This window comes from Ailuropoda melanoleuca, chromosome 1, assembly GCF_002007445.2.
Source record: "Ailuropoda melanoleuca isolate Jingjing chromosome 1, ASM200744v2, whole genome shotgun sequence".
NCBI classification, from domain to species: Eukaryota; Metazoa; Chordata; class Mammalia; order Carnivora; family Ursidae; genus Ailuropoda; species Ailuropoda melanoleuca.
Genome location: NC_048218.1, coordinates 147,614,667 through 147,640,146, shown reverse-complemented (window position 1 = coordinate 147,640,146; position 25,480 = coordinate 147,614,667). Strand labels below are relative to the sequence as shown.

At 40.4% G+C, this 25,480-nt stretch overlaps 1 protein-coding gene across 4 annotated transcripts in view; it reads right to left on the bottom strand.

Annotated features, from left to right (window-relative positions):
• MIOS (meiosis regulator for oocyte development) overlaps positions 1-11,109 on the bottom strand; it is a 35,393-nt gene extending 24,284 nt beyond the window's left edge. Inside the window, exons 1-4 of one of the 4 annotated variants that reach the window (XM_034668111.1) lie at positions 10,891-11,109; positions 9,814-9,964; positions 3,402-4,743; positions 2,969-3,067 (exon numbers count right to left, since the gene is read on the bottom strand). In XM_034668111.1, the coding sequence (XP_034524002.1) occupies positions 2,969-3,067; positions 3,402-4,695 (1,393 nt within the window). In that variant the 5' untranslated portion in view covers positions 4,696-4,743; positions 9,814-9,964; positions 10,891-11,109. Of the gene's footprint in view, positions 1-2,968; positions 3,068-3,401; positions 4,744-9,813; positions 9,965-10,449; positions 10,861-10,890 lie in introns of those variants that run through there. The other 3 variants (XM_034668117.1, XM_002919819.4, XM_034668133.1) reach the window with 3 other exon arrangements.
• Positions 11,110-25,480: the final 14,371 nt, after the last annotated feature.

Genomic DNA, 25,480 nt, shown 5'->3' with positions numbered 1-25,480 from the left:
GCCATCAGGGGTAAGCTCCTCAGCTTCCAGTCACTGAACCTTATACAACCTGCATACATTTCCCCTTCCCCTCGGGCTGGTATGGAGAAAGTGTACATCTCCTGTTTGGTGCTAGTCTTTTCACCTGTACTCCGGATCCCATTCTTTCATATTCCTAGGAATTTTGCTCTTCACTACTTCCTTTTCTCTGCATCTTCAACCTCCATGGGCTTCCCCACATCAGCATTTAAGCTTGCTTAAATCAATCCCATGTTAAAAACAAAGCAACACAAAAACCCTCCTATGACTCCAGATTCACTTGCTCTTTTAACTATATATCCTTTGTCCTCCTTCATTTAGTCAAATTTCTTGGAAGAATTATTCAAAGTGGATGACTTTACTTCTTCAACCTACTCTAAACTTCTTGCCTACTGCACATCTTCACCTAGCTATCTTCAACTTTCTCCAAAACAAACTTTTTTCCTTCTCAAATGAGAAGGAAAATTAACTGGTACCCGTAATTAACCGGTACCCATATTAACCCAGTTTCCTAAGCTATATATATGTGTGCTATCTTTCACTTTTCCTTCCCCTCCATCTCCTTTATTCGGTTATTAAATTTTGTCGCACTCTAATTTATCCACATTTCTCTAGCTCCTCTGCCACTAACCTTGGTAGGAACACCCTTATGCCTTGCCTAATTACTGTGGCTTTTATTTTTAAAATATTTTATTCATTTGAGAGAGAGAGAAAAAGAGAGAGTGCTCAAGCGCACAAGCAGAGGGGGAGGGGCAAAAGGAGAAGCAGGCTCACCAATGAGCAGGGAGCCTGATTAGGGGTTTGATCCCAGGACCCTGAGATCACCACCTAAGCCAAACACAGACACTTAACTGACTGAGCCGCCCAGGCGCCCCTAATTACTGTGGTTTTTATCTGAGGTCCCTATTTGATCCTCTCCAATTCATTCCACACATAGCAACAGCTCTAAAACACAAATCTAATTCTGTCAATACTCTTCAAAATCTTTCCTTGGTTTCCCTTTGTTACAGAATGATAAATCTCCCTAAATTCTTACCATGATTTCTAAGTCCTGAGTTACTTACCCCACTGCTTACCTTTCTAGTCTCCATTCTTTCTTCATTTCCTCTCTCACACTCTGTTCCAGCAATACTGAAATGTGCTATGCTCCCTCTCCTCTGGGTTAATTGCATATGCTGCTCCCTGTCTGGACCTTCCTTGTCTTTGCTTTTACCTCCTCCAGGGAACCCTCTCTAATCCTTACACCCAAATTAGGATTCTTCTATACATAATTGTTTGTTCTTCCTCATGGTAAATTGCCTAGTTACTTTTCCATATTCTGAACTAGAATGTAAACTTCGCAAGAACATGGGTAATATCTACCTTGTTCAGTCTCTGAGGGAAGAGACTTATCTTGTTGACAGGTATATCTTACTATTCCAAGGACAATTCTTAGCACACAATTAGCAATTAGAGGAAGAACTATGGCCAGACAAAAAACTGAATTCCACATGTGCCATCTTTGACAGTATTTCTCTACTTTTCACTTTGGGGCTGTAGAAACAAAAACAAAAATATCTAAACCAAAATAAACAAAAAGCTGAAAGTCTAGCAATGAGGAAATCTTTCTAATGTAGTTTTTTAATCTGGGTAAAGACTACTCTTAAGACATTCAGTTTCTCTCTACTCGCACTAGAAATATAAAGATATTCTATATTTCCTCTTACTTTTCCTCAGAGGCAGTTTGTAGGTTTTCCCCTAAAATATATCAAAATGTGACAAAAACAATAATAAACTTCAGAATAACTGAGAATGCAATGTGGCCTGAGCTACTATATAGCAAAAATACTAGAAATTCTATAAACTCGGTGTTTAAATCTTTGCAGTAGCGGTTCTAAAGTCATGAGCAAGTTCATTTACAGGGATATTACAGTACATCTGCCCTTTTACTTATATTAATAAAAATGGAAGTTTCTAATTGGACCCATGTTACTTTTTTGGTGGAGAGCAAGTGAGAAAATACCAAAATGAAATTGATCAAATAGTGTCTACTGCCTCTTCAGCAATGTGGAACAAAGTAATGAGAAAGTCCTTTAAACTTTTTTTAATAATTGTTAAATGAAATGTTTAACCTACCCTTATTATAATTAGTAGTTTTGGTATTTTGTATTATTTGTATAGTATTTATGAAAATCCTATTAAAGACCAAGTTGTATTTATTACTTGAACTGCCACTCTTTGATTAAATAATATAAACTACTTTTCTAGCAGCTTGACTTGGGCCCAAATTTGATTGCTATCAAAAGCTAGATACTGAATCCTAGGTTGGGGAAAGGATTATAGTATAATACACAATTCTATTCCAATAAAAAGAATAAGAATAACTGTTCTGTGAAAAACTAAGTCTGGCTCATTTGTCATCTTTATTCTTAAATAGCTGATCAATTTCAACCCTGCATTAACTCATACATTCATTTACTCATCAAGGACTCTTTCAGGTAAGGCTCCTTCACGTAAGGCCATACGTCATGACATAGTCACCCAGACCTTGTTATTAAATAGCTAAGTGAAAGTATTTGAGCAGCACAATAAAAAGAGATCGCCTTCAATTATGTCTTTTTATTTAGCTTTTATAAAAGCAAAACACTGTGATAAAATTGAAACTAACAACAAGGATCCTATAAATCATCTAACGTAATAACTCTCAAAGTGGGTCTTCAAAAAAAATAACATTGAATAAATGAATAGATTAGAAAGACAGTATCACTTCAAAGAATCAAGACTCCCCCGAAAAAGAATTTTGGATATAAAATACGCACTTAACAATTCACTAAAATAGCTAACCTGAAACCCCCAAAAACAACAACAAAAATTATACACATTATTCCGAAGTAACTATATGATGGGGATATGGGGGGAAAAATAAGAGTACAAAAATTATACTTTAGAAAATAAAACAGAATTTTCTTACCCAAAGATGATTTTACAATTGATTTAATTCCTGCATAAACCAATGAGCCTTTGTTTCCTGGAGACTTCTGATCCATATCTTCTGTATATTGTTTCATAAGTATTTAAATGCATAGGAAATACTAATGATGATTCATAATAACCTATTTCAAAGCTAAACTTACTTTGATTTGGAGCCAATTCATAATAGGCGTCGGCCAATGTAAGATGGCTCTACTTTATTGGAGAGATAAACTTTTCTTCCTTCCACACAATCTGTAAAGCAGTATTTCGAGTTCAACAGTTTTAAATAATTTTACTTGGTAATTTTAGCATTATGTAACTTATATTTGCATATAAAACATTCAGAATAAAATTTACAGACTGATCTTTCAGCAAACTTTAAGAACATTTCTACCTGATTCATCTCATGAAAATCATAATGAAAAGGATATAGTGCAGGGTATACCAGAGTGACTTGAGCTGCGGGTCTTCATTTCCAGCTAAAATATGGTTTCTCCATACCTGCTCTGTATCAAGTCCGTACCTGGATAAAGCCCGAAGGCGCATTTTCGTTGCTATATCTTTTTCTAAAGAATTGTCATTCTCTTCTTCTGCACATTCATACAAATGACGACCACAAGCCCACATTAAAGATGTAATTGGGCTCCAGGCAAGAGATATCCTTTCAAAAACAGTGAAGTCAGACATTGTTCGGTTGGGAGTTACAACTATCATTCGATTTTGACTTGTTGGATGCCAAGCAAAGGAAGCAATGTAATTATCACAAGGTTGCACACTTCTTTCAATTATTGTGGGTTCAGTTTCATCTCCAATGGGAGTGGGTGTGTGCTGCATATCATATAATCTAATAATGTTACTATCCCTTGTCAAAGTGGCAAGCAGACCAGTCCTAGTTGGACACCATGCTACTTTTGTTAAGGGCTTTGGTTGCTCAGTCAAAGTCAAAACTGGCTTCTCAAATTTCCTTAGATCCCATATTGCAACCTGACCTTCATAGAAGGAAGCAACACGATCATGGAAGTAGGGGTCTACTGTCACCCCCTGAACAGCTTTTGTATTTACAAACATCTTTTGGCTCGTATTCCGAAGATCGAATATGGCTAAGTTACGATGCATACCAGCAAGGAGAAGTTTCTGGTCTCGTGGAAGCCAACAAAGAGAGAGACAAGCATCATTTTGTCCTAATTCATAAAGAGGTTTTGTTACTAATAATGTTGTTTCAGTTTCACCTGCTGAAAGTCTCACTTTCTCCATGGGAACTATATCGGGAGTATATTTGCTGCAAATATCCCAAATCAGCACTGAAAAATCAGCTCTATGTTTATCTAACCCAGCGGCAAGCCAATTACTATCCAATGGATTCCATGCAAGGGTATTACATTGCCGTGCATGTTTTGGAACAAATTCTTTTCCTATCAAATCTTTGAATTTTGAGTTATGATCTTGACCAAGACTTGTAAGTACAACTCGACCATTTGCTTGTCCAACTGCTAGGAGACATTCAGGATCATAATTGAGATACCAGGCTACACATTTCATATAAGGCGTATCTGAATTTATTGATAGTAATGTAGCTGCAGAGTCTTCAGATAAACGTAAAGATCCAGCTTTGAGCTCTGAATTCACAGTAGATTCCACATGATAAAGGCTCAGTTCAGAGTCACATACGACAAATCTATCAACTTGGTGTGGTGCCCACAATATATCAGGTTTGGTACCGCTCATGTTTATTGATGTGCTCAAAGAGTCCAGTCAGGTCCATTCACTGAAAATCTGTTTAAAAATAAAAAGTTTTAAAATCTTAACAAAATACAATTCTAAGATGAATAAACTATTTGCAAAGTTTGTTTTTCAATATATTTCTTCTAACTGCTATGAATTCATGACAATATTTATTGATGAAAAAGGGAAAAAAAAACTTCCCCCCCAATAAGATGAGGTGGTAAGATTCTGAGAACTACATTTTGGCCTCATTTCCCATGATTGATTATTTTAATTGCACGTTATTAGTAGCGCCATTAACCTCAGGGTTAATATAACTTCAGTATGGCAAGCAAATTAATAAGCATCATCTCTTTGAAGGGGTTAAAACTTTAAAGTGTTATGAATCATGTTCTTAAGCAACAGTTTACAGCAGCCCTATTCAATAGAACTTTCTGCAGGGATAGAAATGTTCTCTAGCTGTACTGTCCAATAGGGTAGCTACTGGCCACATGTGGCTAACCAAGCACAAGATATGTGACTAGTACAAATCTTAAATCTTATTTACTTTTCATTAACTTTTAATATAAATAGCCACATATGGCCACCATAACGGCCAATGAAGATTTAAAGTACAATGCCACTATTAAGACAGAGGTCTCTTCCTCAAGTTTCAACAGTAAGAAGCAGCCCTATAAGGCAGAATAAACAGTAGCATGTATTGAATAGAGTTAACTTCTATTCCTAGCTCTGACATATATTAGCTATACGCCACAGAAAGGCCTTTGGGATTAGGGGTCCTTTTGTTTTCTCATCTATATAACAAAAGAGTTGCTTTAGATTAGTGTTTCCCAAACTTCATTCATGTACCACCTATTTTTATTTAATATTTTTATTTAAAGTGACTATTTTTAAAATCAGAAAATCAATTTTAACCTCATCATGAAGTCCATTCAGTTTCCCAAATGCAGTGTGAATCATAGGTATGGTATGCTAAATATTTTTTAAGACACATTAAAATAAATGTGTAACTATTAAGATGCTTAACATTTTTTAAAAAGGTTTTATTTATTTATTTGAGATAGCGAGAGAACAAGAGTAGTGGGGAGGGGCAGAGGGAGAGGGAGAAGCAGGCTCCCCACTGAGCAGGAAGCCCGACCATGGCTTGATCCCAGGACCCCGGGGATCATGACCTGAGCCCAACGCAGACACTTACCTGACTGAGCCACCCAGGAGCCCCTAAAATGCTTGATATGTTAACTATATTGGAATTTTTAAAAAATGCTTGATTATGTTTTACCTAAAATCATCTTGTTTACGACCAGTGGTACACACACTGCATTTAGGAAACTGAATGAAGTTATCATTAAAGGCTCTTCCAGTTTTCAATTCTATGAACTTTAATATTGACATGAGATTTTGCAAAGATAAATATGATAGTCGTTTAAACACAAACTAAAAATAGCTATGTTAAAAATGGTATTTTAGGGACACCTGGGTTAGTTAAAGTGACTGACTCTTGACTTTGGCTCAGGTCATGATCTCATGGGTCATGAGATCAAGCCCCCCTTCAGGCTCCACACTCAGGGGCGAAGTCTGCTTAAAAATTCTCTCCTTCTGCCCCTCACCATGCTTGCACACATGTCCATGCATACAATCTCTCTCAAATAAATATATCTTTAAAAAAAATTAAAAAGAGAAATTGTATTTTAAAAGCAAAAGCTACTTAACAAAAATTTAAATGTCTTCCTTTTAACCATTTCTGGCTACAGGTTATAGTCTGGATTAAAAAAGAACAAAGACATTTAGTATTTTCATGGCAATTAGAATCTGTACAGCCATGTTGTCAGTTGTTTTTTTTTTTAAGATTATTTATTTATTTATTTATTTTTCAGAGAGAGACATCCAGCGAGAGAGGGAACAGAAGCAGGGGGAGTGGAAGAGGAAGAAGCAGGCTCCCAGTGGGGGAGCCCGATGCAGGGCTCAATCCCAGGACTCTGGGATCACGCCTGGAGCCGAAGGCAGACGCTTAACGACTGAGTCACCCAAGTGCCCCATGCTGTCAGTTCTTAAAAGGTGAAGCTATGATTCATTCATCCCCTGATCCCCTGTACCAGATGTAGAGATACACTAAATAAATTCAGCTCAAACATACTTGCTTTACTTTTTGATCTTTTAAAACTTATAGTCAGGAGTTATCAGTCTAGCAATATACTCATAGAATTTAGATGCTTGAGAAAAAACCTCTAAGAATTCTTACACTGGTTTATTTCCTTTCTTAAGAGGTCTGACGCTCAACATCAATCATTTCAGTTATATTTTTACAAGACCCTCAATTTCTTCATTTCTTTCCCACTTTAGATTTGCCTTCGCCAAGCCTAGCTCAACCCAATTATTTACTCTTCTTCCTCCACTCAGGCTGCCAAGTCTCACAGCTCTGAGGACTGATTCCATAAGAAATTAAGGTATGCAACATGCTTGGCCTATGTGTTGATTCAGCAGTTCTTTTACTCATCTGTATACTCAGGTCTTTATGAAATTCATCTTTATGCAATATCACAAGGACCCTTCTAAAACACAAACTTAGCCAGATTATACAATCCCTACTTAAAACCCTCTAATGGTTTCCAACTGCTCTTAGTATATAGTCCCAAATCTTCAATATAACCTATAAAATCCTCAATGCTTTGGTCTCTACCTACTGCTTTGGCATCAAGGCACACCATTTTCCTCTTTGCTGTGTTCTAGCTACACTGTTCTTTTCAGTTCCTAGAATGAAATCTCCCTCTGCCCCTCATCAACACTACTTTGTAAATGCTGTTCTCTCTGGTTGGAGCATTCTTCCCTCCCTTCTAGGTCAAGTTAACACATGCTTAACCATCTCTCAACCATCATGGTTGACATAAAATATCCTCTATCCATTCCCTGGTCTGTCAGGTTACTTAGATAGTACTCTCAGCAAACAGTATTCCTTCCTTTAAATGATCCTGTCTCTCCTAAATTATAAAAGCCATACAAGCAGGAAAAGTGTCTGTTGCTCTCTATTTATACCTCTGAGACCCAGCCTAGTACTAGACACTTAGATACTTAATAATAATTTTTTGTTAAATGCTCCACCTGACATTTCTCACACTGCTATATCCACATTTTACCAATCTCCTCATGTTTTCACATCTTATCCTTCCTAATAGAGACTGGCTTCAGCCAAGAGCGAAGTCATAACTGGTTCCAATGATGGACAAGAGCCCACAATGAGCCACCCTAAGACAGGATCACTCTACTACCTGTCTTTCATTTATTCTGTAAATATTTATTGACCATAGTGTATGTGCTAGAAACTGTTCTAAATGCTAAGAACATGGTAGTGAACAGAGACAGATAAGTTGCTATAGACTAAACTGTGTCCACCCCCAAAATTCATGTTGAAGCCCTAATCCCCAATGTGACAGTATGACAGAAAGACTCTTTTTGGGGGTGATTAGAGTTAAATAAGGTCCTAAGGATAGAGTGCTAAACTGACAGAACTGGTGCCCTTAAAAAAAGAGGAAGAGACAATAGAGCTCTCTCCCCACCATGTGCCGACATAGTGAGAAGGCAGCTGTCTAAAAGCCAAGAAAACAACTCTCACTAGAACCAGACCATACTGGCACTCTGATTTTGGACTTCCAACCTGTGAGAACTGTGAGAAAATAAATTTCTGTTATTTAAGCCACCTACTCTATGGTCTTTTGTTATGGCAGCCCAAGCGGACTAATAAACTGATCTAATAAAGCCTGAGTTCTAATGTGAAGTTATGTCCAATCTTAAAGAGAATTTAAAAATTTAGGAATGAGAAGAGACACCTCATGCAATAAGACGTAGCTATGACAACAAAAAGAAGGAACAGATACTGCCAAGTAAGGGTTCATACTCATGTTTTCACAGAGGAAACTTCTTAAATGGAGGTATCTGGTGATCTGGCCTATCTTCTTATCAAAATAAATGCTCAAATAATCACACTTTCATATATCCATCCTATAATCATATTCTTTACATGGATGATCTATAAGAAAACTTGCTGGCACGTGGAAAAATCTACTGTAAAAAAAAAATGTTACTATAGTTTAAAAAGTCTTTGATTTGGGGCGCCTGGGTAGCACAGTCGTTAAGCGTCTGCCTTCGGCTCAGGGCGTGACCTCCGCGTTCCAGGATCGAGTCCCACGAGTCCCACATCGGGACCCTCCGCTGGGAGCCTGCTTCTTCCTCTCCCACTCCGCTGCTGTGTTCCCTCTCTCGCTGGCTGTCACATAAATAAATAAAATCTTTAAAAATAAAAAATAAAAAGTCTTTGATTTGCATGACTCTCAATGGAGGACTATCAGCATTTCTCCTAATGTTATTATGCACGTATACTGTTTCTATTACCAGCCACAAAATCTGATTACAGTAATTCATACAGAATCACCAAACAGGGAGAGAGACTGGCGAGCCCTTCTCATTTCACACGGGAGTAAAGTGAAGACCAGATGTTTTAGTTCTTGTCGAACACCTCCCAATTCCCACCCTAGATCATTGCAGAATAAAAAATCAACTACATCATTTGCAAGGTCCAGTGCAGAATGAAAATACAGGGCCCCCTTATTCAAAAATTCTTAAGAAATTTCAAGGTAGTGACAACAGAGCAATAAACCAAGTGCCAGCCCTTCTACACAATGGGCCTTATATGACTGCATATAGGTTGCATAACACAAAGCTGGCCCTGAATAGAGAGGTACATCCATAAGCGCCCTTGTAAGAAATGTATTTCTTTACAATCCAACACACAAGACAGATGGGATCTTGGCTCATGAACACAGATGACTAGGAGTATGGTGAAGAGCAAAGAAAATTGAACCTGGAGTCAGAGGACCTCCAACACTCACTGGCTGGACTCCAACAAGTCCGTTAATACACCAAGACTATGAAATAAGAATAAGAACCCACCCTATCTCCACCTCACAAAGTTGAGACAAACTGAGTTCTTTGCATCACACAGCTATTAGTATCACTATGATTTCCTTAAGCAGCCCTGGAAGTTAATGTTTTCAAATGTTGGAGACACTGAAAAGTGGGTGGAGAAGGTGTTATATATGCAATAATTACAGCTTATATTTACATCCTCACCTTCAAGTTTAACAAGAGCTCACTTCCCATCAATGGCTTCTGAGCAAAGGAAAGCCATGTTGATTCTGTATTCTTCACCAGAATATCTATAACAGCACTGTCCGACAGAAATACCGTGTTAGCAATGATTTAAAAGTTTCGAGTAGCCACACTGAAAAAGAGATGAAATTAAACAATATATTTTATTCAACCAAACCAGGTATCAAAAAGATACCCTTTTCCACATGTAATCAATGTAAAAAATTATTGAGAATTTTTTTTCTTTGGTGCCAAGTCTTGTAAATTCAATGTGTATTTTACACTTATAGGACATCTCAACCCTGTGTGGCTACTGGGCAGTGAAGATCCATAATACTAAGTGTACAGGGGATCCAATTACCCTTCCACATCCTTTTATTGTTGTCTTCTACTTTTCTTACCATGACAATTAACAACACTAGCAGTTTAAAGAAATTTTCACCCTCACCATCTTCAAGGAGAGGCACTTCATAAATTTCCTTTAAAAATACAGTTATACAAAAGGCCTGTAAATGCAGTCATTTGCTAAGCAATTTAGTAATGCTCATGGCACACGTGAAAGGCTTTATTCATCCTCTTACGGAATTTTCAACAGTCGTAAAAGAAAGCACAGCTAACCGGGTGACAGGCCCTTTTGGTAATATTTAATAGAGTACAGCTGGAGCGTGGCTCGTCGCTATTCCGCGTAAATTGGGAATCTGAGGGTCACTCCCACGCTCCAGACACCTGGCTCAGCCTCCAGTCCAACGCCAGGACGCGATTCCGCACGAACTCGCCGAGCGTGGGGCTGCAGCGCGGACCCAGCGCCCCCGAGGTGGTCCGCCCGCCGCTCCGAGGCTCCCCTGCTAGGCCCGGCCGGCCGCCCGACGCAGTTATCCCGCAGCGCGGAACGCGACGCTCCGCGCCACCGCTCCGAGGGGGCCCTCGGGTCGGCCTCCGCACGGGCCTTATAACTGGGCTTTCCCGGGCCCCTCGCGGCGGCCCCTGCACTCCCAAGCCTACGCACGGGATCTCCGCGTCTCGAATGCTTAGACGCGGCCCGAGCCACAACTCACTGACCTGAGTAGGCAGCGCGGCCGCCGCACAGCCACTTCCGGTCCGGTCACCGCCCCTCCCGCCGTGGGAGTCCGCACGCGGGCAAGATGGCGGCCGCGGCGGCGCGGCCAGTAACCTGGGCCACCCGGCCGGGACCCAAGACCCCAACACCGCACGCCTCTCGGACGCGCCGACGCGCCTCGGCCTTAAAAGAGGAGTTCCCCGCCCTTGAGCCCCGCCTTTCGGTTGCCCGGGAGTCGCACCGCCCAGGGGCGGGGCCACTGCCCAGGAGGCCCCGCCTTCCGCCCAAGCGTTCCCTTGCTCCCCTGGAGGCCCCCCCGCTGCGGCCTGTGGGAGGCATCCCCGGCGCCCGCACCTGCGGGAGGTATCCCAAGCAAGGCCTCTCGGAGATGCATTATCTCTACTACTACAGACAGTTTAGCTCATTCGATCACTTTAAATTTCCATTAACAATTTATTGCAGGCCATCGATGTAGTAGAAACTCCAGGGTGTGTGGTTCACAATTTATTCATTCATTTGCTCATTCCACAAACACATCTTGAGTGCCTATTGTGTACCTAGCACACTGCTGGAATCCTGCGGTCACTGGAGTGAACAAAAAAGATGTGGTCCCGGCAGGAAACAGTAATGCCTTGTTAGGGCTAATACAGTGCTCCACAGGAGGGGCACCCCTTTAGTGTTGGGAGGTCAGGAACGCTTTCTTGTGGACCACCAGGCTGACAAAAGGATGAATATGGGATTAGATGGGAAAGGGAACAGTGGTGGAGGTTGGAAGAGGCGAGCCTTCTAGGACAGAGGAAGAACAAGTGAAGGTTGAGAAGGGATGGCATCTCAATGGAGAAGCAGTGTAGTATGGATGGATGAGCAGAGGAAGTGGGGAGAGATTAAAACGCTGTATCAGAAAGGGATTTGGAAAGGAGATTAGAGAGTTTGGGTGGACTTTTTCCTAAAGGCAATGGTGCAGTCATGGAACGTTTTTAACTAGGCAAGCAGTGTGATCAGTTTTTCAGGGAAGTATCCCAATGAGAGATCATGGTAATCCAAAAACTACCAGTGGTATGGAGAGTGGGGATGGACAGAAGTGTGTGGGGACTATTTAGAAGATGGAATGAACAGAGCTTGATGATTGACTTAGGAGAGTGAGGGACAAAGAGGATTCTAGGTTTCCCGTTCCCATAATTCATTCCTGCCTTTGGAGAAGTGGAGGCCGAGGAAAGTGCTGCAGAGCTGCAGGGGGATGTCATAAGATTCATCACTTCATACACTATCTTGCCCATCATCTCAATGGTTCAGGCCCTGGCCCTAAATTTCCAGATCAATACAAGTCTTTTCCTTATCCAAGCTCTACCATATACATAGTCTGCCCTCAGGAGATGACGTTGCTTCCTACTTCAGAAAGAATTTAAGCTACCAGGTAGGAATTTCCCACAGCCTCCTATTATTTTCTCTTTCCTGCCCTCAGCATCATCATTTGCTCTCATTCTTACCTTCTTCTTGACACAGAGGAAGAGAAGGGGCGCTGTACATTTCTCCTCTTCTGGGACCTTGCACCATTGATTTTCTCTTTTTCTATGTGTCTTAAACCTTTCCATTTCTATTGCTTCTTTACCTTCAACATATGTTTAAGTCACTCCCATTTTTCTCCTCAAAGGAGAAGGCCATACTGGCTCTCTCTAATCCTACATCCTCCTGTTTTCCCCTGAATTTACTCTTCTCAGGCCTTCATACCACCTCTCCACCAAAACTGCTCTTTACTTGCCTAGAGTTGTCCTTCCCTTCCAGAATCTATGCTCCACATCACCAGTTTTCATTTCATTATACCTCCACTCCCAAATGTTAGCAAGGCATTTGGTGACCCAGTTAGAGAGGACAATTCCTGGAAAGGCTTCCATTTCAGCTAGGAGTGGCTATATGGAAAAGTTGTGACCAATGAGATATGAACAGAAATGGATCCTCTTAAAAGAGAAGCTGCTTGACATCTACTTCCTCTTCCCTCTTCCAGCTGTGTGGAAAATGGCAAAAAGAAAAATGGTGTAGAAATGGAGGCCGTGTATTATGGGAGACAAAACTGCCCCATTATTCTAAGTCCCAGTCTAATTCAGAAAGCTGATGGTGTGCCTGGGTGGCTCAGTCGTTAAGTATCTGCCTTCAGCTCAGGTCATGATCCCAGCATCCTGGCCTCGAGCCCCACATCAAGCCCTGCATGGAGCCCCCACATTGAGCCCCCACATTGAGTCTTTGCATCGAGCCCCACATCTTCTCCCTCTTCTGCTCCCCCTGCAAAGCTTTGTTCCCTCTCTTGCTGTCTCTCTCTGTTAAATAAATAAATAAATAAATAAAATCTTAAAAAAAAGAAAGAAAGAAAGAAAGAAAGAAAGAAAGAAAGCTGAGCTACCTCCTCCCTTGGATCAACCATAGATATCTGGGCCATTACACAAGAGAAAATAAACTGTGTTCCTTTAAAAATTACTGTTTGTTTGGACCTGTTACAGCACCTTGGCCTATTCCCTAGCATGCAGGGACTCTGTCTATTTTATTCTCTGCTTAATCTCCAGAACCTAAAACAGTGCATAGCACAGATATGTGTTCAATAAAAATTTGTTGGATAAATCCTAAAACAATATCTTTCTCTACACTCTCCTCCAACTGGTATATTTTTCTCTCCTTCCTTTTCCATCTAAGCTGTTGTGAAAGTATATTCTTCTCATGCTGCTGCCAGTTCCTTGACTCTAGAATCTCTAGAGCAGTAAGTGATGCTTTTCTCATTCTTCTTGGAAATCCATTCCCCTTCTCCACTAAAGGGTGTTCCTTGTTAGTAAACCTGGATTCCTTAGAAGAGAAGCTCCTTGCCATTCGCTTCCTCTTTTCCCTTCCCGCTGTCTGGAAAAGGGCAGACAGCATTTTCCTTGTGAGTCATGAACTTTTAGTACAGAACCCTGGATTTCCTATAGCTCCTGCTGCATGATACGTATTCAAAAATAGTTACCGAGTGGGAAAGCGCATTGTACTTTTTAGAAGATTAAACTGTGTCAGAGAACTTCACACACTGCTCTGGGGTTATACTCCTTGTCTTTATCAAACATGGATTTTGTAACAGATGCCAGGGTTGCTATAGTTCAGTCTCATGGGTTTTTTGTTCTGTTTTGTTTTTTAATTTAAATGTGTTTGTCCTTAACAAGATATTGTTCTTTCTAAGCTCCTTCATGTTGTGCTGATCCAAGATAAGATTTGTTTGTTGTGGTTTTAAACCAATACAGGACAACAATTGAAGAACTGCTTATTTCCTTCTTATTTACTGCTGCCTTTCCCAACAGTTCAGCTACTACTGGAACATTCTGTGGAGTCTGTGATTGCCTAATCCCAATTCCCTTTATTTCCACAAAATCAGTCTATACCTGAGACCAAGTTTTGCTTTCAGGCATCAAGGCGAAATTAGGGCTCTGGAAACATGTGACATGGCTTACGTAATCTTTTTACAAAGGTTGTGGATGAGAAGATCTGAGATATCTTAAAATAGTGGTCTTCAAAAAGTATTCAAGCATACTCCCAAATCAGTTCTGTAAATCAGTATACTTATTCATATATTTTGGGAAAGTACATCTAACATTGTCATTATGTAGTTCCAAGGATATGATTTTTAATAATTTTAAATACTTGAATTGTAAATAAAACTGTTGCATCAAACTTTAAATGTAATTGTTAAAATTTAAATACTTCAGAGAGAGTTTCTTACAATCATTCATTTAAAATTTTTGTGACTAAGCTTTTCTTTAATTGTAGGAAAGTTTATATTATTCTATTTTTCTTCTCGACCTTGTATTTTCATTTTACTTTCTCCAGAAGTATTTATTTGTTTGATAATAAACAATTACATAGCATTTACTACATGCCAGATGCTTTACAACATAGGCTCATTTAACACTGTCTTGGGTTGGGTGCCCTGGAACCTTATTTCAAGATGGAGATTGGGATGTAGGATACTTAGAAAGAGGGTTGGGTCAACACCAGTGGAAGGAAGGAAGAAGAAGCAGGATGGAGCAGAGGGAGGAGCAGAGCTGTGATTCAATACCAACAAAGGCCTCAGCCAATCCATGAGAAACTTTGAAACTGAATTGGCCCTCCAGAGGTGTCTTGAGATGGGACAAGGGATTCAGGACTTCATACCACCCCACTGATGTGGATATGTCACTGATGTGAGCTGTCCCTTGAGGGACAAGTGGCTTTGAGCGAGGCAGTTTTCTCTGTCAAGGCAGTCCCCAAAGATGGCTGACAGCTGAAGGCCATCTGCTGGCAACTTTCCCAGAAGCTGAAGGACTAAGTCATTCATTACTGAACGGGGGACATTGGGGAGGTGCGTCATGGACTTCATCACATCTTCATCACATATTATGAAGATGATACTGTTATTTTTCCCCTTTGACAAATGAGAAAATTGAGGCACAGAAATGTTAAATAAATTGCCCAAGATCTCTCTCTTTTTCTTTTTAGAGAGGAAATGAGGGGAGGGGCAAAGGGAGGAATGGGAGGGCAAAGGGAGAGGGAGAGAGAATTTTTTTTCTAAGATTTTATATATTTATTTGAGAGAGAGAGAAAGAGAGCACAAGAGGGGGAAGGGCAGCAGGAGGGAGAGGGAGGAACAGACTCCCTGCTGAGCAGGTTACGCAAGGTGGGACTCTATCCCCGGATCCTGGGATCACGACTTGAGCCGAAGGCAGACATTTAACTGGCTGAGCCACCCAGGTGCACCACCCAAGATATCTCTTAAGTGGTGGAGCGAAGTTAGGAATCCAGACATTGCGACCCCAGCATTTTGCTTCTATCAAATAGTAACCACTTGATGCAGTTCTAAGTGTCATTACAATAATGTTTTAAAACAGAAGTTGGCAAACTCTTTTTGTAAAGGGCCGGATAGTAAATGTTCCCAGCTTTTCAGGTTGCACTGCCTCTATCACAATTCCCCCCTCCTGCCATCACAGTGCAAAACCAGCCGTAGATAGAACATACCCAAAGGAATGTGGCTGTGGTACAGGAAAACTTTTTTTATAGGAGCAGGTGGCAGGTTGGATTACTTGGCTAAATTCTGTTTTAGAAAAACATTTAAAGATACAGGAAACACTCATGGTTTATTGTTATAGGAATAAAATAGTACCAAATGGAATAAACGTCATAATTCTAGCCTTATTTTTTAAAGACCGGAAGGAATAATGGTGACATTTTATTAGTAGACTCCTCTACGTGCTAGGTTTTAAAGTGATCATTATTTTCTTCATTATACTTTTCTATGTTTTTCTATGTTTTCTAAAATAAAAATATAAAACTTCTTTTAATGAAGAAAAAACCCAACGAATATTATTTTAAAGAGTATGGTTGGAGGAATTAGGATGTTAAATTCCATAATGATAGACAGACACCTGTCTGAACTCCGGAGTGAAGGCAGGAAATAATAAGGTTTAAGCAGCATACGAGATGCTTCAGTAACTGGAGCCATTCTAGGATGCTAACGTTTCCTGCTTTGCTCATTGCTTCCTCACAGGGTCTCTGTTTCACGTGTGGGTGACTTGGTGTAATGGAATGAATGTGTGTGCCCCCAAAACTGATATGGCAAAATCCTACCACCTTATGTGATGATATGAGGAGATGGGGCCTTCGTGAGATAAGGTCACACGAATGTGACCTCCGCCGTCATGAATGGGAGTAATGCCCTTATAAAAAGGACCCCAGAGAGCTCTCGCAACCTTTCCTGCCATGTGTGGACATGATGAAGTCGGGACTCTGAAATCCAGAAGATGGTCATCATCAGAACTCCACCATGCTGGCACCCTGAGCTCAGACTTCCAGCTTCCAGAACTATGAGAAATAAATGTCTGTCGTTTACAAGCCATGCAATCTATGGTAATTTGTTACAGCAGCCCGAACTGACTAAGAAACTTGGCTCATCCCTTCTGATGGGCACTGAAGCAGTGAAGGAGCAGCCGTCAAAATACTATCAGATCAGCGCTGTTAATTCTAGTGAAACACAGGCCATCTCGCTGCCTGGTCTCTTCCCCTCCTTGGATGGGATTTGAATAAATCACATCTGGGCTTTTGAAACAGATGATGTGGCTAAATTCTGCTAATCTCTCTGTTCCCATAGCCATTGCCCTAGTTTTGGTCTTAATTACTGCTCACCCAGACAGTAGTCTCCCAACTGGCCTCTGATTCCCCCGTTTCTACCTTTTTCCTCTAAGCCATCTCCTCTGTGTGGCCAGATTGGTCTTTCTGAGCACATCTCAAGTGACCCTCTTAGGTAGAACTCTTCATTGGTTCGTGTTCCCTACAGACCAACAACCAGACTCCTCAGCCTGCAGTTAAGATGTCAATACTGTAAGTCTTAACAGTCAATGAGAAAGAAAATTTGTGTTTTCAGTGGATCAAATTATTTTTAGAATTACCTACACCAGGCAAAGCCCAAAGCAGTTGTAAAGCCAGGCTTCTTTTGACAATGAGAAAAAGATTCCCACTGAAAGTTAGACATATATCTGACTATGAAGGTGACGCATTCAGAATCAGTGTTATTTTGAGCAGAAGACTGGGTCACAGAAAAACCAAAGCATATCTGATTGGCCTGATCAATAATTTGGACTGTTTCTGAACTAATGTACAATGTGTGATTATGAAGGCTTCAAATGGATAATGGATTTGATTCTCATGTTCAAAATCTTGGACCATCAGCAGCTTATTTGAGAAGCTAAGCCTGACTTTCTCAGTAAGTATAATTGCAACCCCAGGAAGAAATTCAAGAGGTAAGAAATCAGAAGCATAAAGAGAATCAGAATTAGAATCGGAGAGAAATGATGAGGAAACAAATTTACTTCCTAAGGTCTAACCCTTTTGAACTTTTTATCAGTCAGTTTTATAATTGCACAGTGGAGTGTATTTTATCTTCTTCTGAAAAACATTTAAAGGAACCTGCTAAATTTGAGAAGAAGTATTCAGTTTGTAATAATGTTTATGAGTTTGAGGAAATCTAGCTTATTAAACCAATATATTTTCAAAGTATTAGTTGCATAAATGAGGTAAAATATATATTAATGATTTAAAGATTGATAAATTACACAAAATGGTGGATATTCCTCTCCATGTAACATGCACAAAGCTTCTGGGATATTAGAAAAAAATTATCAACATGAAGATGTCCCTGTTCCAGCCCATTATGTTTTGCCCATTTGATCCCTTAACCCATACTAGCTCCAGCCCTACTGAATTGCCCCTAATTACTTTTACAGAGCGCTTTTCCTCTAACATGCTTGGTACAGTGGGCAGTTAGATGCGCACGAGCAGGAGGAGAGACAGGAGGAAAACAGATGGACATTTGCTAGGGACCACCCGGTCTCCGTCCAAGAAACTGTCCCATCTCCCTCAGATCAATCCCTTGTGCTTTTTAGCACAGACTGATAAGCAGAAGATACAGGCTCCAGGGACTTCCTCAACTTTGGAGCGTGTGATCTAAGAAACACTGTCCACTAGTAACCCGGAGGCTCTTATAACATCATTATAATACCATCTGCACTGAGGTTTGGACCCCCACCATGGGTTGCGCTCATGGGAAGATGACTAACACAAACTTGCCCAAGAGTTTGGAGGGGAGGAAACCAAGGCAGACTCAAGGGTGGAGTGATAATAACAAGATGGGGAGGGAGGAGACTAAATAACGCCCCCAAAGGAACACAATGAGAAACTCAGGGCCCTGCCACCCATCCTCAGGTCAGCCTGCTTCTCTGTCCCAGGTGTGTACCTTCGCTTTGGTAAATGAAAAATCTTTGCCACTTTATCATTCTATCAGTTCTCTTGACTGAATTCTTTCCTTTGAGACAATAAGAACCAAGGAATTCCACAATCTACCGCCTGGTAACATGACTTTGTTCCAATTTTTTTTTCCTGGAATGCTCTTCTTCCAGAATTAGAAAAATTAAATTCTATTCATCCCTCAAGATGTATCACTCAGTTCCTCCTTAATATCTCCCATAGCTGGAAGTAATGTCTACCTCTCCAGACAATTTGGCACCTTGTCTTCTGTGAATACACCAGACTCTTTGTCTCTTCGCGTGTGGGTGCAGGGCGCGCGCACACACACCCGTATGACCGTATACTGTAGTAATGTTATTACCTATTATATTGCAATATACTTATATAGTTTGTGAATTCCTTGAGGGTGGGATACATGTTACAGTCATTATTGTTCTCCTTCTTATTTGTTGAATCAAAATAAGGAATGCATGATGAAAAATTACACAAATAGATGAAGGCTTCCATTCCAACTCAAAAATTTAAAAATATTATTGTGAAAACAATATTGAAGGAAATGTCTTAAAATTCAGGTACTTCTACCATGCATAACTGTTTTCATTCCTCTGTTTCTCTTTCAGGATTCATCTGTGCTCATACAACATATTTGTTTGAGTAATAAGATGCTAAAAAATAGAATTGGCCATGTGTAACAACTGGCTAAAGCCCCACTAGACTGGAACAGAACAGTAGGCGGTGAATACTCCCACTTTCCAAAGCAAGATGCTACCACCTGCAAAACTGGAACAGACTTTGTAGCCTGAAGACCCCAAACCTTCCTGATGGGGGTTCAGAACTGAAAAATCTGAGAAAGATTTCTTTGGAGAAATTCACTTCCAGAGAGTCTTACTCCTAATCCCCTAGGAAAGATCTTAGGGTGCTGTTGTCCATGGAGAGCTTGATCTGTGCAAGTGGGAACAGAGGTGTGGGTAGAGAACATGTTGGTCTGCTGTCTGAGCCATGCCTGAAAACTTGAAAGGCCAGCTGGTTGTTCTGAAGGCCTAGAGGTAAGAGGTGCATCTGTTGAGAAAAACTTCACTCCTGGGGTTTGTCAGGATAAGCAATGCCTGGGTGTGCTCTGCAGACAGGATGAGGGCCACCAGGGTGAGAGAGGCAGGAGAGCGCAGTCAGATAAGAGGGCTTTCTGGCGGGAGTGAGGTGCCCTCAGCTGAGAGGCATTGGTGGTGTTCCATTGGTAACAGGCTGGGGTCAGAGAAGGTGGAGTTTGACACCTGCCAGAGAGGAGACCTAGCTGGCTTTAAAAGAATGGGGGTGAGAGATCCCCAGTGAAGCAGTCTCCAAAGAACAAGGGAGGGCTCCACAATGGAGAAAGAGATCACTTTAATGCCTTCCAAAACCTGAGCAAGGCAGTTGACTTAAGTAATTCTTTCTTGCTGGTCTACCTGGAAGAAGGGCAGAGAGATACAGAGTGGGGAAATGGGAAAGTTGACTTTGCCCCTTTTCCCACTGCATGCTTCCAGCCTGAAGCAAGCCCCAGCTGCGGAGAGGAGAATCTTCAAGCTCAGAATTAGACATTTTGACTGTGGGAAGCACATAGTTTTTATGGTTAAATGTGAAAGAAGTGATTTTTATAGAAAAGACTGATCCAAAGACTCATGGCACCTGCCTGGGATGTCATCCAAGTGGAAAAAAAAAATTCTGCCCTCAAAAATAGGAACAAAAGGACAGGGGGCAGTAAAATAAAGTTTTATAATGCATCCTATGGAGTCCTGCATTTTCAATGGATTGGTGACATTCAAATGGAATCAGAATGAGCAAAATATTGTATGCAACTGAAATTTCTAGTCTTTGATAAGTTAATGCAAATTATAAAATGTAATAATAAATTATGAAAAAAGATTTTGCAACTCTATACCAAAATATTAATTGCATGAACAGTGGTGTGACATTACACAGGGCTGAAGCCTACAGTTCTGTGGGTTGTGCATTAAATAAATGCCTCCAGAAGGGTCATTTGCATTGTGATTATTCTGACAGGTTGTCAGGCAGTAAGAGTCTTGAGAAAAAGGCACTTTTCTAATAGGGGATATGATAATGTATGTTACATGTGTAATACTGTAAAGGGAATGATACTGTATATCACGAGAAGCAGGCACACATGATGTATAAATTAAGTAAATGCCCAGACTATTAAAATACTGTCTTGTGATGATAGATGCTGAGACAGGAAACATGGACCAATGGGTGTTACCCTCTCATCCCCATCATTCAGTATAAATCCAATTCCTCCTCCTATGTGGACGTGTGAATAATGGGAGGAAAGAGACACCAAAAGCTATACACTAATGTAAGTACCATAGAAATATGAAAGCAAGGGCACACTTGCTTGTTAAAGAAAATGGAAATATCAGTCAGCATCCCTGTCAGAACTATAGTCATGTGTCAACTGCAACCAGAGATTGAATAAAGGATACAAGGATTTGACAAAAATCAATGAAATCATTCTATGAGAATTAGTTTGCTATTTGGAATTTATAATACAGAAAATATTGTATGTTGCTATTATTTGTAAATTGTATACCACACACTCTATCAGTAGCATTTGTAATAAACTTACATAAATTTGTGTGCACACACATGCTTTTCCAGAGAACCAATCGTTAAATCCTCTTCAGCAAACCACTGGATACCACGCTTATTCATTTTTTTTCCCTTTCCTAGGCCAATTAGGTATTATACTCTTTGATTCTACTTCCTCAGTATTTCTCAGAATTGTTCCCTTCTTTCCATTCCCCACCGCTGGTACTTGAGAGACTTACCTCTCATTGGTATTTTGCTATGATTGCTAATAAGTCTCTCAGTCTCCAGGCTTGCTTCTCTGCAATTAATTCTTCACTCAGCCACCAGAGTGATTTTCCTAAAATGAAAATGTGATCATGTCACTCCTCTGCTTAAAACTGTTCAGTGGCTCCTTGCTGCTTTCAAGATAAAGTCTAAACTCTTTAACATGGCATCAAAGAAATGCCTACTTCTCTTGTGCTCCCTGCACTTCCAGCCTCCATGTCACAGTCTGGTCTGGGAGTCCTCTTCACAGGTCTCTTTTATAGATATTATTGCACTAGATTGTTATTACCTGGGGTTTTTTTGCCAATATTTTGTTATGAAAATTTTCAAACATATGGAAAAGTTGACAGAATTATAAACTCACTACCCACCATCTAGATTCCATGACTTCACATTTGATCTGTAACTGACATATTTGTTCTCTCATATATCTGTCTACCTGGGCCTTTATCCATCTTCTTTTTACATGATGCGATTCTTTCTTTAAAAAAAAAAGGTTTTATTTATTTATTTGAGAGAGAGAAAGAGACAGAGATAGAGAGAGCATGAGCAGGGAGAAGGAAGAAACAGGCTCTCCCGCTGAGCAAGGAGTCCGACGCAGGGCTGGATCCCCAGGACCCCGGGACCATGATCCGAGCCAAAAGGCAGATACTTAACTGACTGAGCCACCCAGGTTCCCATCATATGATGCATTTCAAAGTAAGTTGCAGATAATAGTACACTTTGGTTGCAAACACATCAGCACGGTATCATTAACTAGAGTTTGTCATTTGATTACTTAAAAAATATTTTTTAAGTAAAAGTTGCCATTGCCTTTTACCTCCTTATCTTTTTCACTAGGCTGAAGTGACTGGGTCTTATTTGTCTTCTATCCAATGCCTCACACACGGTATAAACTATATATGAGTTAACGTTTGTTAAATAAATGCATTTGAGATTTCATCAGACGTTAGTTTCTTGATTCACATATAAAAGTAATTTTGTCACCTCCTTTGGCTTATTCTCTTATTCCCCTACACAGAAGCAATTTACATTCTACCTGTTCAGAATCATAGGCAATTAAGAATTTTAATCTGTTGGGGCGCCTGGGTGGCACAGCAGTTAAGCGTCTGCCTTCAGCTCAGGGCGTGATCCTGGCATTATGGGATCGAGCCCCACATCAGGCTCCTCTGCTATGAGCCTGCTTCTTCCTCTCCCACTCCCCCTGCTTGTGTTCCCTCTCTCGCTGGCTGTCTCTATCTCTGTCAAATAAATAAATAAAATTTTAAAAAAAAAAAAAAGAATTTTAATCTGTTAATGACAGTAGACAAGCTGACTCTAATACTGTGTCTTTCCACAAAGCCCCACAAGATGGTGCCCAAATGTCTTTTTTCAACCAATAGTCCCTCAGGACCCAGGGTCAGTCCTAATTTATTTGGCATTTCTGAATTCGGTCAATTAATATAATGGAAAATATATAATTAAGTAAAAATTACATTAAAAATCATACATGTGTAATTTCATAGTTCTGGATATAAACAATAAATAATGATTATAATAGGTACCTTATATTTGTGTAGAGTTTTATATTATTAAAAGGTTTTTCAAAGAAAAAATATTAATTCACTCAGGTCTCTTTCACTGTAAACTTTGTCCATGAATAATTTACTTTTAGTACAGAATTTGAAAGAACAGACGACAAAACAAACTATCACCCAGGAGAAACTATATAATTTAGATGTAACTCAAAAAGCAGATGAATCTCTTATCTCAGTTAGGGACATGTTGTGTAAACCTGTGTTGTAATGGGTTGATATAATGTGGGATAATAAGTTACTTACTGTTCTTAAAAACATTTAGTTTAGTGTTCCAAGAGAGAAGGTCCAAGTCATACTCTTGGAGCCAAGAAGGATGATGAACTCCAGAAACTTCAGAGCTTTGGGGCAAATGTTAGAAATTCTTTTAAAAAAAATCTACTAAATCAAGATTTTATACGGAAAGAAATAGAAGGGGACTTCCAATGACAGATTTTTTTCAAATTGGGTAAAAGGTCTTTGACTTCTCCTTTCTCAGTTGATAATGTTCTTTTCTACTCTGGGTCAGTCGTGAGAAAGGTGGTCAAAATTGGGAGGAGAGTATGAAACATTACCTTATACCTTGGTCTTGGTCCAGATTTATAATTTCCATACAAGCTTGAGCTGATACGTTACTAGCCTTTTTAGTATTTCTGTAACGTCATGCAGATAAAAACTTCTGACTTATACAAATCATCCCAAACTTGGATTCCTTTTAAATGTTTCTAGACCCCAAAATACCATCACTACTAAAATGGAGATCTTGGCACTGGTACCAAAACAAATATAGCCGACAAAGATTCTACTCTGGTAGAGTATTCAAAATTTTTTAAAAAGTTGAGGGGTGCCTGGGTGGCACAGCAGTTAAGCATCTGCCTTCGGCTCAGGGCGTGATCCTGGCGTTATGGGATCGAGCCCCACATCAGGCTTCTCTGCTGTGAGCCTGCTTCTTCCTCTCCCACTCCCCCTGCTTGTGTTCCCACTCTCGCTGGCTGTCTCTATCTGTGTCGAATATATAAATAAAATCTCAAAAAAAAATTTTTTTTTAAAAGTTGAAAAAAGATTTCTTGCCTCGTAGCACTCTGAAAGAGAGCAATCTAATGTATCATGGTTCTCAAGTGATTGATTAATGCTAAAAAATTACTTTGCACAATCATTTAATAAATATTTATTGAGTGTTCACTCTAGGCCATTAATGTAATAATAGTAAAAATAGCGTGTTTCTTTCTTCTATGAAGACTTTTTTTTTTTGAGCCGAAGGCAGATGCTTAACGACTGCGCCACCCAGGCTTCCCTCTTCTATGAAGACTGCTACAGCCAGCACTGTGCACTGCAGACTATAGAAAAATTAAAGATGTTAAGGTAGATGTTGTCAAGCGGGTGTATAAAGGAGGTTGACCCCTATTAGCAATAATAAAGGCATAGTGAAAACTCTAAAAAAAACACAAGACTTTGCTACAGAACAACTGTCAGAAGGGCATGGACTCCAAGTCGACTTTTCTAGCCATCATCGTTATCCATGCGCTTTCATTTGGACTGTGTATGTCCAACTGCTCACTAATTCAAGCCCATCCATTAGGATTAAGACTGCAGTCTTCACCCACGGCACCTTGTTTCTCTGGGGGCAAAGCAAATTGCCTCATATAAATGGACAGGACACAAGATTTCCTTTGGAGTCACCTACCCAATCAGCTTGGTGCTGGTGGCCACACCTGGGAATGAAAGGCTGCAAACCTTGTGTTCGGGCTACCCTATTTGACTTTGGGGGAGGGAAGGACAAGGATGAGCAGGCAGGACTCCAACCCGTCCCCAACTTCAGTCAGAACAGTTCTGAAGCAGGAGGGCTTTAGTCCCTATCTCCGCGCCAGGAGCTACCTGTTTGCTTCTTATAGGTATATTGTTCTGGTACTCTACCCCCAGAAAAAAGGGAGGTGACCATCTGGAAAAAAATGCCACTTCCTTGTCCCCTGATCCTCACGTCACAAAAGTGACAAGTGTGGCTAACATCCACAGGCTGTTTAAGGTGTATGTGTGATTGCTTCCCGGGAAATTCCATTTGTGCTTCTGCAGGGTACCCACTGTTTCTTCTTTCTGTTACCAAAGCCTCACAAAGCTTCCTCAGTTCCTCAAAAACTGCTTTGTGGTGCAGAGACAATGAAAACACGAACATTCACACGGGTATGTAATTTAATGATGCAGTTGTTGTTATAAGTGAGGCTCAGGGGTCAGCTGCATCTGAGGTGAGATATCATTCTGGCATTCTCTAGCACAGGTATGACAGTGGGGAAGTTGACCGCACTCCTCTCTGCCTCAAATCCTCATCCGCAAAACGTAAACTTCCAGCACTTACTGTCGGTAGGCGGTGGCGCTGTGGGAGGGTTAAGCGCCGTCCTATGCGTGAAGCACTTCG